The sequence below is a fragment of the Hibiscus syriacus genome, unplaced genomic scaffold (genome assembly GCF_006381635.1).
Source record: "Hibiscus syriacus cultivar Baekdansim isolate YM2019G1 unplaced genomic scaffold, ASM638163v2 tig00111128_pilon, whole genome shotgun sequence".
NCBI lineage: Eukaryota > Viridiplantae > Streptophyta > Magnoliopsida > Malvales > Malvaceae > Hibiscus > Hibiscus syriacus.
In genome coordinates, this window is record NW_024062989.1 from 492,468 (window position 1) to 510,062 (window position 17,595).

Here is a 17,595-nt window from a genome sequence, read left to right on the forward strand (position 1 = left end):
TTTATCCTTAAACCCTTATTTGATCCTTACAAACACCTAAATCCAAATTTTTTTTTGATCAAAACCCCAAATTCAACCTTTGTTTATCCATATTCATCCATAAACCCTTATTCGATCCTTAAAAACACCCAAAATAAAAACCCAACCTATATTTTGATTAAACCCTACATTTAACCCTTATTCATCTATATTCATCCTCAAACCCTTATTTGATCCTTACAAACACCCAAAATCAAAACTCAACCTGGTTTTCTAGATCTAACTGAGTACTATTCATTTTCTATCTTCTTACTCTCTAACCTTAAATCTAACTGAGCATTATTCATATTCTTCTCTAACCCTAAATCTAATTAAACCTCTTCTTCTATTATTCATCTTCTCTAATCATAAACCCTAACTGATATTATTCATCATCTTCTTCTTCTGTCTTTGTTCGTCTTCTCTGACACTATATCTAACAGAGACTCTTCATTTACTTATGTCTCTATTCATCTTCTCTAACCGAGGCTATTACCCTTGTCTATTCGAAACCTTTTTAGGGTTTCATAGATAGTTTATTTTAAGAGTTGAACTTCCAAGATAAGATTTTGATTTTTTATATTTTGATTTTTATTCAAATTAATAAATTATTTTTATCTTTTGTAGGAGAAACCTTAACATATCATAATGAAGAACATTATGAAAAAGGTAAATTGCATCATTACCTCTCTGTTCAATTATTTAATTAATTATTTTTTAAATTTTTATATATATATATATATATATATATATATATATATTGACCCTAAGTTTTTTTAAGGGGATGTAAATGATCAATTGTCAAAAAGCAGTTGATGTCAATAAATCCTCTAAGAGGAAAGAGACATGTTCATCAGAGTTTGGGAGAATAACTTCTCCTGTTTGGGAGCACTACACCTTCATTAAATATGTCAATGGTTCTGTTTGTGCCGAGTGTAAGTATTGCAAAATTAAAAGGTATAAAGATGATTCTTATATTGGTACAGCTAACCGTAGAAGGCATACTAAGAAACGTCAAGCTTATAAGGAATATCTTGCATCAAATCCTGGAATGGTAAGTTGTTTTGATCAAAACAAATACTGTGAATTGTTTACTAAGGCTATTATGTGTCATGGTTATTCTTTGAGTATGGTTGAGCATGAAAAACTTAGGGATTTTCATTATTACCTTAATTATATTGTTAAGGATATATCTAGGTATAATGTTACTAAGTATTGCATGTTGGAGCATGAAAAGTATAAAAACTTATACTTGATTCAATGCATCCTGTTTCAAGTCGTGTTTGTTATTTTGTTACTAAATTGCAAGAAATTGTTAAGTTAATTGATTCTTTTGACTCTTGATTTCGTGCCTTTGAATTAGCTGTTAAAGAGTGTGATTCTTCTTTTTGTGGTAAGTTGTTATTGGATGTTCCTACTCAATGGAATTCTACTTACTCAATTATTAATATGGCACTTGAGGCTTGGTTAGCTATTAACTTGTTTGTTAATACTGAAAATGAGTTGGATATCATTACTAATCATGAGTGGGAAACTGTTCAAACAATCGGTGATTTTCTTGAGCCTTTTTATAAAATTACTACTATGTTCTCTGGATCAAAGTATCCCACTTCTAACTTGTATTTGGCTAACGTTGTTGCAATTGAAATTTTTTTGTGTGATGCTCGTAATGATCCTTATGAAGGTATTTCTGCAATGGTAGGACCCATGCTTGAACTATATGAGAAATATTGATCTGATCACTCAATGATTCTATCTTTTTCTATTTTACTTGATCCTCGATATAAATTATAGCTTCTGAAGGAGTTGTACAATGTTCTTTATGTTGAGGATGAGGTTCAACGGAGGGTAAGTCTCATTTATATTGAGTTTCTTGAGTTATATGTATTTTACTAAAAAAATGCACCTTGTGGTTTTTCTTCTTCATCTTATTCTATCTAAAGTAACACATCTTTATATAGAAGTGTGTCAAGTTCCAATCTGCCTCGATCATTTAAAAAATCAAATATATTTCAGGTTAGTTTTTAGAATTTCATATTCAATTTTATTTATTTTATTATTTTTCAGTTACAAATTATTCCATTTTCTTTTTTTTTTCCAGAATTTTGATGTCAATTTAGTTGCTTCAAGGAGTGGATGATCAAATGTCGACTTTTACATCAATTTGCCCCTTGTATGTCGTACTGGAGAATATGACTTTGATATTTTGTAACAACCCGTAATTAGTTGTATGCTTTTAAGTCGGAGGAAAATGATGAATATTATCTTATCGTGCTTAATGAATTTGATTTTTAAAGGTAAATAATTTTTTTTCATTAATATTTCGAATTGATTATTAATGATATTAATTTTAATTTTGTAGGGTGTTGAACAATAATTCAAAACATTGGAATTGGTTTGTGACTTGTTTATTCCCTTTAGAGGTAACTCCATTTTTTTATATTTATTATGTTTATTAAATTAATTTTTCAAAAGGTTTATTAATGCTTATGTTTTTTGTAGGGTGCCTTACAAGTTACAACAAACATCATTCTAAATGTTTTTTGAATAATTATGTCCTGATATATTGCTTGATTTAAAAAATGTTTGTTGAATGCTTGATTCTGTAAATGTTTGGTAAAGTTGGAAATATTTGACATTGTTGGCTATTGTATTCCCTTTGGCTTTACCACTACTGTATGTTTGTTGAATGCAAAAAATGTTGAATTGATGCAATGTTGTTTTCTACTACTTCTTGATGTCTGTTGTTGCCTTGTAAATTATTGGTTTGATTGCATGCTTGTTGAATGCAGAAATGTTGAATTATCGGTCTGACTTAAATAAATTGTTGTAACTTGTAAATTATTTTCTAAATATGTTAAATTATGTTGGTGGCTTTTTGGCTTTTAAAGCTGAAAAGTTGTATGTAGTCTAAAATGTTGACAGCATTTAGATATTTTGACACAAAAATTCTATGAATAAATTTCTGGTAGCAAAGTAAGGCTTTTAGCCTTATAAAACTTTTGTTATAAGATATGAGATCTTAAATTTTAACACATTTGTTTTTGTTCATTTTATTGTAATTTTATTGTATTGAATTGTCATTAATTTTATGTTATTCAAATTTTCAATATCAATTAAATTCATCTTTTATATTATCTTTTATATATATGTCAAAATTTTTAGATAAATTATCTTTACATTATTAATTAATTATTACATAAAACATAAATTAAACTTATATATATTTAAATTATTTTTTGATTATTCATGTCCAATAAATAACGTATATTAACTTTTTAATGATTATAATTAATTTTATTAATCATGTTCAATATCAATAAATTATTTTAACATGTAATCATTATAATTAATTTAATTAATCACGTTCAATAAATAATTACTTAATAAAATAAAATTAATGATTATAATTAATATTTACAACATAAGAATCATAATTAATATAGTAAGTACATTTATTAATTTAATTATCATAATTAATATTTTATTATAACATTTAAAAATTAATCATATTAATTAACATGTTTTATTATAAACTCAAAATCTCACAACTTCATTAAAATTTGATAATTTCATCAATGGTAATATATAAGTCAGATGAATATCATATCAGTTCTATAACAAGTCGGATCATATAAAGGTTGAGTCAATTGCATGTCAGGTTCATAACACGTCAGGTTGAAAACATGTAGGGTAATACTAATTATTTACCATGTTAATCTCAGGTTCGAGTTCATATCAGTCGGATGTAGGTCGGTTTCAGTTATCATATTTTCGGTTCAATTCGGGTTCAGGTTGTTCTCAGATCGGACGCAAGTCGGGTTCAGATCCACAATTTTCAGATTTAACTCGGGTTCAGGTCAAAACTAGTTGCGACCCGAGTCAATTTCAAATCACCACTACTGAGGTCAAAAATAATTTTGACTCGAGTCGATTTCAATTAATTTTACAAGTTGAATCAACTTTTTTTTCATCCCTAATTATGACCTTGTATGACTCGTAATCGTGTAATACTAGCACTGACCATGACAATCCAACTACCTTCTCCATAGAGGCGGTAAATACCAAGTCAGATTTGAATGGTGCTAAATAATTCTCATTTGTCATTTTGGTGTTTGTATAATACACTATATCCAAAAGAAAAACTCTAGTAATTATCGGATTACCTTTCATTAGTATATGTTTTATGTTGATTCGTATAATGTTTATTCCTATCATGTTTATCTTGCAATTCATTAAAGAGACACTCCCCACGGACTCCATATCTCTCCTGAGATATTTCGAGGGAAATAGAAAGGCGATCAATCAACTGACTCAGCTATATGAAAGACAAACGACCAAGACTTCCACTAAATTATCATTACCATCCTAATAGAAAGTTGGGTAAAGTATATAAGTAGTCTCCAAACTTTTAGGGAGTTTGTATTTTGATCACCCAACTTCTAACACTTGTAATATAGTCATCAAACTTTTAATCAGTTTTTCGTAAGGTCCCTACGTTACCTTCCGTAACTGTCGTTAACTCTCATTCTTCTTTTTCTTATTCTTTTCCTTGGCCAAAAATGTCCACTGTAATGAAACCAATGTCCTTGGCAGATTCATCTTGCCTTGTCTCTTTGCCTTCACTCTTCACCGCTTCTTCCAAAGTCCCCTCTCTTCTCTCACTTCCTTCAAAACTCATCAACCATATTCTCTCATTTTCCTATCATCCCACCCTCAAAACCAAAATCCATTTCCCTTCTTTGGTTGCCTTTGTGGCCCAGACATCCGATTGGACTCAACAAGGGGAAGAAAACGACACTACCATAACCATTGATGATGAAGCAGGAGAATCGACATAGGAAAATAAAGAAAGCGATGGGGCCGTCGAACCAAATGAGGAAGCTAAATTGTTTGTTGGGAATCTGCCTTATGACGTCGATAGTCAATGTTTGGCTATGCTTTTGAGATATCTAACAAACCAGAAGGTGACATTTTTGTGCTTCTTATTACAGTTAAAATACAGATTAAAAAGGTTCATCTATGTCTTGGGTTCCATGAATAAATAATGAATTGAATTGAGTCCGAACACTTATAAACATCCTGACCCTAATGTTTTTGCATTTCAAGGAATATATATGATGAGAAGAAAACACACAATCATGTACTTAATGCAATAATATAGAAACCGTGTGCTAGAAAAACAGAAAGAAGAAAGAAAAACCAGAAAAGAAAGGAACGAATGGTGTTTTCTGGAGTGAAAAAGAGATAAAGAGAAGGATCTGTTCTTGAGAGAAGAGCGCATGCATGTAATCTAATTATATAAATTGCCAAATCTTGGAAATTATTTATAATAATGTCATTTGGTATACGGAATTTAAGGTTCATTTATGGAACACAAGTGGGGCTCCATTCATCTTTGAAGGAGTGGAATATGTTAAGCAATAGTTTTTCTAGCCACATGAGCCGATGCTGCAATTATTAATCCCAGGGTATTGTCTTCGAAGAAGAAGAATTAATGATAGTTAAGTGTAACGTTTGCAAAAACTAACGTTAAGTGACACATTAGTAAAAACTAACGAGAGATAACGGTAGGAACTTTATTGGAAACGAACAAAAAATTTTAATAATTGTATTATAAGTTTTAAAAGTTATATGACCAAAATATAAATATCCTAAAAATTTAAAAACTATTTATATACTTTATCCTAAAAAGTCAAGTAAAAATGACTTATACGACCAAGACTTTGATCCACTGCTCTTTTCAAGCCCCACTTATAATTACACGTGTCGTTGAATATGGAGAAATTATTAGATGATTTTAGTTTATCACGTGTCTAATCAATAATATATGTTCATATTATTTTTAAAAAAAAGATTTTCACATCTTTTTTACATATAAATAAGAAGTGAATAATTATTTTAAAATTTATGATTATTATTAATTAGAATCATGAATAACGTGATGAGTTAAATCCATCAAATAATTTCTCTCGAACATGACTTCATTATTCTACACGGTCGTATGGGGTTACATTAATTATATGAATGTGACTTCATTATTCGTAGTAAAAAATTGTAGGAAAGAGTCTACATTGTAATAAAGATCATTATTTATAGATAGATACATCGAAGGATGTTGAGTATATCATATTTTTCGAAAATTTTAAATTCCTAAATAATTTTAAGTATTCTTTATCGATTGTCTAAATATTGCATCATGGAATGTGATAGTTTTGTACCCTAAATTTTAATATAACTTTTTTAAAGTTTGTTTCGACACTCGACTTCATTGGTCTACACCTTCGTATGATTTACGTTTATTAGTTAATGTGATTGATGCTTCGAAATTCATTGGCCGTGAATCTTGGTCCATGCAATTCCTGTAAACTAGTAATCAATTATCCTGCATACATCCGGCAGAGAGTGGAGAAACAAGAAGAAGAGGGCACCATGGGCACTCATTGTATGTTAAAGGAGCTTGGTCTGCTTGCAGTTACGTTAGCAGTTGTAGCAACCTCAGTGGCGGCTGGAGCATAACCAGGGTGCCAAAGCAGGTGCGGGAATATGAGCATCCCATTCCCATTTGGAACCGGCAGTACCGATTGTAATATCAGTAGGAACTTCTTCATTCGTTGTAACACCACCTTCAACCCTCCAAAAGCATTCTTAACCACCAGTGAAATTGAAGTTGTCCACAGCTCTCTGGATGGCTATTTGCGCATCAATGAGTCCATAAGTTACGACTGTTACAACTCAGCCGGCCATAGTTCATATTTCGATATATGGATGGACCTCGTGAAATTCTCCATATCTCACACCAGAAACAAGCTCACAGCCATTGGTTGTGATACCTGTGCCTACGTACGGGATTATGAGGGAGATACGTATTCGACTGGATGTTTAACGTTTTGTAACAACATCACCGATGTGATTAATGGGTCTTGCTCCGGCATCGGATGCTGCCAGACGGCTATCCCTAAAGGAGTGAAGAGTTACCATGTAACATTAGCTAGTTCTAACAATCATTCCAAAATTTTGGACTTCAATCCTTGCAGCTATGGATTTGTCATGGAAGATGGAGCCTATAACTTCTCTGTTTCGGATCTTTACAGTGATGATTTCAGACACAAGGAATTCCCGATGATACTTGATTGGACAATCGGGACTCAAACGTGCGCGGAAGCTAAAATGGATGCACAAAATTATGCTTGCAAGCAAAATCCTGGATATTTATGCAAGTGTCTTGATGGTTTTAAGGGTAACCCTTATCTCTCCAATGGCTGCCAAGGTAAATATATCAGATTCATCATTCCTTTACATATGTATGTTTATATATATTGATCATATAAGGAGATGTGTAGATATTGATGAATGCGAGACACTAAAGCCTTGCAATGGAAGTGCAACATGTCATAATACAGCTGGAAGCTATAGCTGTTCATGCCCCGAAGGGTTCGAGGGTAATGGTTGGAAAAACGGAACAGGTTGCAGTCTTCAAGCCAAGCCGCGCCGTGAGAGTTTTCCCATCCTTGTTGTTTCACTTGGTTAGTACCAATGTTTTTTTTTTTCACACCAGACTACTAAAAAAATTCTTAAATTTCCAAAAATCCCAACTATTAATCGTCAACAATGTTTTTTGTCTCGTAATTACAGGAATAGGCGTAAGTCTTCTATCCTCGCTCTTGTGTTCCTCATGGGTGTGTTTGGGGATCAAGCAAAGAAAGCTCACCAAACTGAAACACCAAAACTTTGAGCAAAATGGTAGAATCTTGTTGCGTGAACACCTTTCACAGTAGGGCGAAACAGCTAAAATCTTTACAGTCGAACAACTCAAGAAAGCTACCAACAATTACCACGAAAGTAGAATCCTTGGACAAGGAGGTCAGGGTACTGTTTACAAAGGAACATTGCCCGATGGTCGCAACGTCGCCATTAAAAAGTCCATTATCGGAAATCAAAGCCAGGTCCAACACTTCATCAATGAAGTCATCGTGTTATCCCAAATCAACCATAGAAACGTGGTGAAACTCTTGGGATGTTGTTTGGAGACGCGAGTCCCATTGCTGGTCTATGAATATGTAAGAAATGGAACCCTCTTCCATCACTTGCACAATGCCTCGGTCATGCCATGGGAAGCCCGTTTGAAAACAGCCATAGAAGCCACAGAAGCTATTTCCTATTTGCACTCTTCTGCATCACCACCAATCATCCATCGCGATGTCAAGTTGACCAACATCCTTTTAGATGAAAACTACAATGCCAAAGTATCTGATTTCGGTGCTTCGAGATTGGTCCCTTCGAATAAAGAACAGATAACAACGCTTGTGAAGGGAACACTGGGATACTTGGATCCTGAATACTTTCAAACGAGCCAACTGACAGAGAAGAGTGATGTTTATAGCTTTGGGGTTGTTCTCATAGAATTACTAACAGGTTTGGAAGCGATTTGTTTCGAAAGATCTGAGCCTGAGAGGAATTTGTCTGTACTTCGTTTCTGTTATGAAAAAGGAAGGGTTGGTAGAAATTCTTGATGGACGAATGGTGAACGATGACAAAATTGAGCAACTTGAGGAAGCGGCAACTATAGCTAGGAGATGCGAGAGACTGAAGGGAGAGGAAAGGCCAAGTATGAAGGAAGTTGTGTCTGAATTACAAGGACTGCTGGCTATGGAGAAACATTCATGGGGAAAACGCAACTTACACGAGGAAGAGAGACTAAACACTTGCTTGATGCGTATGACAGTGTCATTGACTCAACTACCATCTCTATGGAGCCTGATAGCTTAAAAAACCAAGTCCCGTTCGAAATCTACGGAGCACCATGATTTTCCTTCTTTTACTTTTGGTTATAAAATAAGCAAGGGACGCTAAATCTGTTGTTGTCTGTTGTCTGCTGGTCTTCATATATGTTCTCTTCTCTTCTCACATGTAATCTTATTAGCCTACTTAATGTGTTTGTATAACAAATTGGCTCCAAAAGACCATCTCTAGTTGTTTTCACATATAATTGGAGTAATCTATTGGTTTTCACCATAAAAAAAATCTGTTGGATTTTATTGTTAATACTAGTTTTGGCACTTCAATGGGTTTATAATTGCAGACATAATCAACTAAATAATCAATTTTAAAAATTAATTTTTAAAACGGTAATATTTGGTAAAAAGAACACCGATTCTCCATTCCATTCATTCTCGAGCAAAGAAAAGAGAACGAAAAACACAAGCTGCACACCAACATCAAAGTATGAAAATCGCTTGCAAGATCAAACTGACGAAATGATACACCGAGTATTGATTATATGCAAAATATATTAATATATCCAACCAGCAGTTTGTCTCAAACGGAACCGATAAACAGCATAGAAAACCCATAAGCAATGTGTAAACGCATGTTTATTTAATAACATGAAACCTCGTAATCTAATACAAAACCTGATAATATCTACTAACTGTTCACGAGCTGTACCATCCAAAACCAAGCTGGCTACCGGAGACGATCAAAATGACCTGTTATTGTTGGGCTTGGATGATGAAGACGACTTGGCTTTGGCAAAATCAACCAGGTCTTTGAAGAGAGCGTCATCTGGTTTTACTTCTTTCGTTGGATTCGCCGAGCTAAGGGAGAGATTTTTGAGCTTGTCCAACCAAGCTGTCATACGAGGAACCAGACCCGTTACTGGAATTAGAAGAACCACCGGGATAACCATGTTTGTGCTCAAAGAATTGCTGTCTCTGATTAAACTTTGAAGGTGGTGGTGGAACGTTTTTAGCAGGAGCGTCCCAGGGTGCTGGAGGTAGCAACTCAGCATCAGTGGAGTTGCTCAAGGAAGCGGGTTTGTCGTATACAGGCTGTCCGTTGAACAGGGGTGAGGAACCAGAGTCACCAGAATGGTAAGGAGGTGATGATGGAGCTAGAGGGTTGGTGTGTGTACGAGTGCGAACGGAATGAGGTGCAAGTTCTCTTGCTTCAGGGGAATTCTCAGTTTTGTAGGTATCACCACTAAGGTAATCAACCATGCTGGCATTTGTAGCAACCGGACTTTTTGACGGGGGTGGAGGAGGAAGAAATGGATCAACTCGACCAGGCTCACTTTTAAGTGCTCTCCTGCCCTGTCCTTGAGAATTATCCCTTGCTGATCTGAAATAAGGGACATTAAATTTAAATCAAAAGCAAAAAAATGGCACAGACAAGAAATAAGGAGCCTTGTCAATAATCAATGACCTGATACTCAAATCTTGAAAACCTACATTCAAAGCAGTCTTTATTCATGTTTAACAAGGCGGATTCATTTTAGAGAATAAATAGACAAGACAAAGCTGCTACACTTTCATCCATACAATACGGTTAGGCCCCCATAGTTCATTTATAAATAAAAACATTCCTCCCATGAAAACAAAAATCCAATGAATATCAGGGAATGCAACACACGAACACAATATGATTAAATGTCCATAGTTCATTTACATGTGCTAAGTAGATGAATTCAACTAGTAGAAATTCGTGCAAGGCTAAAAATTCATTGCAGATGATTGCAACACATGAACACAATATGGTTTAAGTGTTCATAGTTCATTTTCATGTGCTAAAAGATGAATTTCAACTGGTAGAAAATTTCTTTTGTGTTTTTCATGTTTTCAAAGCGCAAGGCTAGTCTGCTGCACTAGAAAAAATTTACAGTAAATTAGCAGAGATATGTTAAAAAGCAAACAGAGAATGGAGTGAGGAAGAATAACACAATAAATTCACCTATGAGATAGCTGAGCAAATTCATCTTCTGACTCATCATCCTCATGGTTGATATTAACAAACGGCACAACAGGAGTTTCTGCTACTGCTCCTGTTGGAACAGTATTTCCTTTCAGAATGTCATCATGCTGGGAAAGAACACGCTGCAAGCTGTCATTTAGTGTTAATCCCTGAAACAGAAGTTCCTCATCTCTGAAAATGCAAAAGCAATCATCAGCATTATTCTAACACGAGAGAAAACTAAAGACACAAACAGATTCTCACGTGGTATTATTAACAAGAAGCATCACGCGCTTTTGGTAAGAACGACATTGATCAACAAGGTCGACAATGACTTCTTGCTTCATAGCCTGCATAACATCAATGCAACGTTTGGTCACACCGGTCTTAACACAAGGAAAAACTTAATTATTACATGCATCAGGATTATAAGTATTATTAATTTAATCACCTTGCATGCATTAGGATTGTTCAGTTATAAACTATTATCACATAAGAACACACAGTGAATCTCAGAAAAAGTAATGATCCTACTGAGACAAATACGCAGGTGCAAAAAGGAGACCAGAACTAAACTTATGAGATTATCCAATAAGTTCCATAATACAGTAAAACAAAGGGAACCCATCTAAGAGGCTGCAGCAGGTGTAGTGGAACCCAACTTAAATATAGGACCACATGAAAACCCAATACTTAATATATGTGGTATAACACCACTTAACGCTCCCCCAAACATGTAGCTAAACAAGGATAGGCAGGAACAACATAACACACCTGAGCTCAGACAGCACATACATCCATCTTAAAAACAATTTGTTCTACGCAAATGCGGCTTGAATATAAGACCATAGAAACTCAACGATTAAGTAGATGAGGAATAAAACCACTTTACAAGAAAGCGTGGATAACTCGGATTCAATTGAACTTGAGGAACTAATCATAATGAAAGGCAGAAAAAGTGGGAAGAACCAAACAAAAACAGTACTGCAGCAACAGAATTAAGAAAGCACATTGCTCGAAGTGAAACAGGAAAAATGGATTAATGAAGTCAATCCCATATAATAAGACAGAATAACTTTTAGAGAAATAATCTCCCCCTGAACTAAATACAAAAACAAAGAAGAAGGAAAGCACTATGTTTATCAGCAATCAGATAATAAGAATATTAGAGCAGCATAGACCATGTGACAAGCATAATGATGCCTTTCAGGGCAATGTTTTTACCTCAGGAGTATTTGGATCCAATGCACTAAGCATTTCCATTAATACATCTGCTAGCCCACTAGCATTTTGCATCTCTTGCAAGCTGGAAATGCACAAGGTTAAACTACAATTTCATGATAACAGAAATAATGCAGGTCTATGCAGGAAGTTTACATGTCAGCAGCACAGATAGAAGAAAGAAGCAGGATAGAAGAAAGATGCAGCACTCTATCTTTGCAGTGTTTTTTTTTTGTCATTCCAGTGAATTAAACCCAGTAATTTTCTAACTCCAACAATCTGGAACAATACACTAATGAGCTTAACTATTAATGAAGAGGCTGATATTTACATAAAAGCTTTCAGAAAATGCCCTGCACCAGTTTGAGTTATTAAAGAAAATAAATTCACACATAACTAGCAATGCAAATTATGAAGATTAAAATTTAACATACGGTACCACACATGAAGATTGACTATTTATTCATTATTAGATAATTTTCAATTTAATTCTGAACAAAGAGTTATGATTTTGCAGACACCTAAAACAAATCTTTTTTTTTCTGAATCTAATTGACTTTTGAACTAAGAAGCAAAAATCCTAAAGTAATTCATTGGAGCAATATTTTCACAATCCTTGTCCTGTAAAAAGCATGTGTGTAAGAAAAACTATGAGGTCCACAACTAGAAAATAGCATCTTTAGCAAATTTAGTACCTGAGGACAGAAGCATCGGATTGTAGAGAGGCCTCAATAGCAGCAGCATCATATTCTGAAGCAGGGTGATGAGTTATGGGATGAGTTTGAGGTGGTGTAAAAAATGGTACAGTGTTCTCTTCTCGAGGAGGAAATTCAACTCCAGCAGCCTGATAAATACCAAAAAAGAGAACTTCAAGAAACAGATATGGATAGATATACTTGAGAGAACACCAGGGCAGAATGTTTTGACTTTTTCAAACCAGCAAATGCAAAATATGAATTTTAGTACTGAAAGGCCTAAGAAATCAATATACACATTTACATTACCAAAATTGCTCCAAGCAACCATAGAAGAAAAGGGGAAAAGATGGCGATTGTAATCAATGGAAAAGGCCAGGATTATACAAACATAAGTAATGATGAAACTTTCCACTAGATCACCTAAGGAATAATAGAACATTTACCCGTAGCTCATTATATGCAGCAAAATATTGAGGATACTTTCCACTAGATCCTCCAAAGGCTTCTTGCCACGCGTCTATCAAAATAAGTATCTTTTCCCTAACATTCAAGTCAGGCTGCACAATAAACCAGAAGGAAGAGTACAAGTAGTAAGTTCCAGAAAGGGCTATCAAGAAAAAATCATCAAAGTTTATAGGAAAATAAGTCACCTTTTTCTTTACTATTTTAACCATTTCACGCAAGATATCACGCTCAACAATCTGCTGAAAAACATGCTCACCACAATTTTTGCTGAGAGAATCCAGTACCTGAACCAAGATATGAGATATATGATATCTTATTACCACATTATCATCATGCACCACTGGGGTGTTTGGGGGAGGGGTAGTACTAAATTAATAGTTACTTGAGATATGATTAAAGTAAATTGCTAAGAACCAACTTATATATGTTATTAGACCATTAAAGTAGATTTCAAGTAAAATACTTTTAAAAAGGCAATATGTATGTATGAAATATGAACATGGGGAGAAACATGTAACTCACAAAAAGAGCTAGTAGCTGTATTTTTGGATTTTTACTGCCCAACCGCTTCTTGAGGATTTTCAACGCATCCTTAGCCTGCCTGCATTAGAGAAATGAAGAATGAAAATCAAATAAGCTAGGGCCCACCATGCATCATAGAGTGTGAATAAGAGGCTAGGAAGTTATAACAAAGCAAGCAATGAATTAAATCAAATCATGGGAATGCGGAAACCGTGCAACTTTCATAACAGATGGTGCTTCTGGTCTATTGGAACCTTGGAACACAAATTCATACTTCAGACAATTAAATAGATGAATCTAATGTACACCTTGTATTCCATATCATCAGACCATATCTTTCTTCTAATTCAAACATTTTTCACCCATGTTCAGACTTCAAATCCTTCAATGCATTCATAATAAAAGGGATAAGTACAGCCCCATGAAACTACCCAGTTATATATATATATATATATATTAGAGGAAAGAATGAGAAGTTAATAGTGCCACATAGGCATATATACCAAACAATATACTTCCAAGAAAATTCAGAATAGCAGGGCTGTAGCATCCTGAATTATATCGAGTCAAGTGTAACTGTCTGTCATAATATTTCACACACAGACATTTCAAAATTTTCACTTAATCAAACAAACTAAAAGGAATCCAGGAGTAGAGTACATGCATCATGCATGTGCTTTAAAACTCTTCCTTTTTCAATGCAACAGCACATCCAAGATTCAGAAAATTCTCTCCTTCCACTCCTCACTCATGGTATATAAATCTAGCATAAAATTTCTATTTCTCTTCTCCTACAAGATCCATAGTGCACCATACTTGAAATATACAATTTTTCCCCTTCAACCATCTCTCCCTTTAAAACTCTTGGAAAAATCAAGTCATGACAACTTGCCTCTAGTTATAGAGCCAACCTACCTTTTCACCAAATTTGGAAAGCCTAGTTCTTATCTACATCAGTGGCGGAGTAAATCAAGTTAACCAAGCAATCTCCATCAGAACTCCACCTCTTTCCTAATGAAGAACAACTGAATCACAGCGAAGTGTCTCATCTAAAGATATATTATACCATTCAAAGGCGGATGGGGTCACAGTCTCACAGATTTTGCCTAAAACAATTTAAATAGAGATTCGGAAAACAAGGCTTACAAATTTGAGAATTCTTAAAGTACCCACATTGCAGAATTCATATTTACCATAGGTAGAAATACTTGTGCTTCCGAGTAAATCAAACAACAATTAAAAAATAACAATAATAGGTACTAGAATGCATTAGAGAACGGGAATTAGAAAAGTAAGCAAAAAGGTAACCAGACACAAATAGAAAGAATGATATACCCTGGATCCATGTTTATAATGTCGCATAGCTCAATGTTTAGAGCCCAATCTGGACCGAGCAGCATATCATTGGTTGCCCTCTCAGCACATGATGCCGCGCTATGAGCCATGTTATCAGCCTCTCTTATAAAGTTATGAGTCCCTGTTTATTGTATAAACAATCATAAAACCTGAAATATCATGAATTTGATAGGAAAAGGAATTATGAGTCTAACTAAAATAATACAAGATCAGAGACATTGACAGGTAAACGCTCATCAAATCAGCTCTAGAGCATGACATCAATAAACCCAATTTCGCAATTAAAATAAATTATAGCTACTCCGCTTAAGATGCTAATAATAACAGATTATAGGGTACCAAAAAGTCAATCTCCAAAATTACCCATGTATCCTTAAACGCCGCACTCAGAGATAAAAAATTAAAACCCAGGACGGTAATCAAAACCCCAGAAAGGAGATCAATAAGCTTGATAGTAATTGCAGTAAAATAGTAATGGTGAATAACATTACCTTGCACCAAGTGATCAAACTAATAAAACCCCCTTCGCGCCCCCCCCCCCAAGAAAAGAAAACAACAAAAGAATAAAGAAATCTTCAAGGGTTTAGGATTGAGGACTTTTCCTAACAAAATAGAAAGAAGAAGGAGAAGGAAAGAGATTGTCTTTGTAGTATGCTTAATCTTGTCTGCGCTTTCTGTTGGACGTCGGTGAAGACCTTTGCATTTGTTTTCAAGGCTTTGTTTATTTATATTTTTTTCCTTTTTAAAGTCTGGCTTTTGCGTCAGCCATTGGGTAGTCATTAATCAATGTAATCAATTTTTCTTTTTTAATTTCAAATTTGGGGAAAAAGAAAAAGAATAATGGAGTTAGGCTTAGGCTGAATTTTCTATGGTTTTATATTTTTTACCTAAAAAAAATGATTTATGACAGCCTGTGATGATGGTTTGGGTGACCAAACAATTATACTAAAAAAATAGTAATCTTGTTTATTAATCTATGTTTTAGAAGAATATTAGCTTAAATAAATCACTTTTTTTGTTTGTATCTAAAGAAAAATAAATTAAAATTCACGTAATTTTTTTGTTTTGTTTGGGTCAAACAATTTTTTTTATTAATCTGAGTAAGTACGAGACAATATTTGTTCAAAGATAACTCTCAACCTCTAGACATTGAACGCTCAACTCTTGACATCTATGTTTCTCAAACCTGAGTCTTTAGAAACAATAACAACTTTTGTTAACTACGGAAGCCACTTAATTCGTGCTCGGGTCAACAATTTTGATTGCCACAAAAAGTAGTTAAAAATAATATTTTCTAGCATTTTTTATTTTAGCATATGACATTTTTGGTGTTTCACAATTATATATATTTTAATAACAGGTTTAAAAGACAAAATATATATGTTGTAAAAAATTAATTATTTAATAGCGAAAATTTAATATTTTTTTGTAGTATTTGGTGTACCCCTAAACCTTTAACTATTAAAGTATATTGAGTTGTGAAAAAATAAAATACAATTTAGATGCATAATCATTTAACAAGATTTATGACATTAATAATTCATATCAATGTTTAAAAAACTCAAAATATATATCGAAGGAGATAATTCTTAAGTTTAACTAATAAAAATGGTTTTTTAGTCATCGTTTTCATATTTCAAAACTATTATTAGTGTTAATTATGATAATAAATGCATATATGTTAAAAAAATAATCTTAATAAATAATGGTCGGACACCCAAAACACAGTCAGTAAATGTCGAGCCATTAAATTAAAGATTTTCTTTTGGAGGGCTTCGGGTTATGTTTTCCTATCATTTTTGTTGTACTCGTCTAAGAATCTTTAAGTTTAAACAAATTATTTTTTGTTGTATCGTGGCATGGTACTATTCTCCAACTAGACTACTGGTGCTTCATTGGAAGTTGATGGAAACAAACGGTACAAATATAATAAAAATACATCTTAAATTTATATATCAATGTTAATTAAATATATAATATGATATATATTATTTTAATTGTGATATATATACAGATAAAAATTTAAATTTAATCTAATCATATACATAAAATTTTGACTTTAATTATATTTAAATTAACCAACAATCAGTTGATCTAATGAGAACTGTGAATGAAACCTGTTACCGTAGCAATCAAATATAAAATGTGTTTATGCGTATATTTTTTCTTTTGAAAATAAAATAATATAATCCAAATGTATAAAAATTAGCTAAAATGTTATTAAGTTTAAAAAATTATATTTAAAATGTATACAATTAAAAGAGAGATGCTTTAGTAGTTTTTTTTTTTGGGTAAAAGGTGTGCATAATGCATTCGTTAGTGAAACATACACAAAAATATTATTATATGCCTTATTAAACCCCTCTAAGGTTAGTCGGAAGAAAAGTGTTCATATAATAATACATAAAAAACACTGGTCCAAGAAAACAACCTGGTACAACACCAGACCCACCATAGCAGCCTTGCTACGGTCTTCAACAAGGATCTATGAAATCAGCATGGGGGAGAAGCAAAAGCAGCGTAGACGGGGTCTCGAAAATGGTTGATTCAAGCTTATTCAAATTAGTACTTTTTGCTAAAGTATCGA

The 17,595-nt window shown here is 33.5% G+C and overlaps 1 protein-coding gene and 1 pseudogene across 1 annotated transcript; one reads left to right on the forward strand and one right to left on the reverse strand.

The window, feature by feature from the left end:
- Positions 1-808: 808 nt before the first annotated feature.
- On the forward strand, positions 809-8,825 carry LOC120154334 (annotated as a pseudogene).
- Positions 8,826-9,290: 465 nt separating this feature from the next.
- LOC120154378 (TOM1-like protein 4) lies at positions 9,291-15,677 on the reverse strand. Its single transcript, XM_039166155.1, is given in 11 exon segments — positions 9,291-9,628; positions 9,630-10,137; positions 10,747-10,938; positions 11,011-11,096; positions 11,971-12,052; positions 12,663-12,811; positions 13,109-13,222; positions 13,316-13,414; positions 13,653-13,731; positions 14,988-15,157; positions 15,500-15,677. Coding segments are annotated over 10 exon segments (1,551 nt in total). The 5' UTR covers positions 15,098-15,157; positions 15,500-15,677; the 3' UTR covers positions 9,291-9,496.
- Between the last annotated feature and the right edge of the window lie 1,918 nt (positions 15,678-17,595).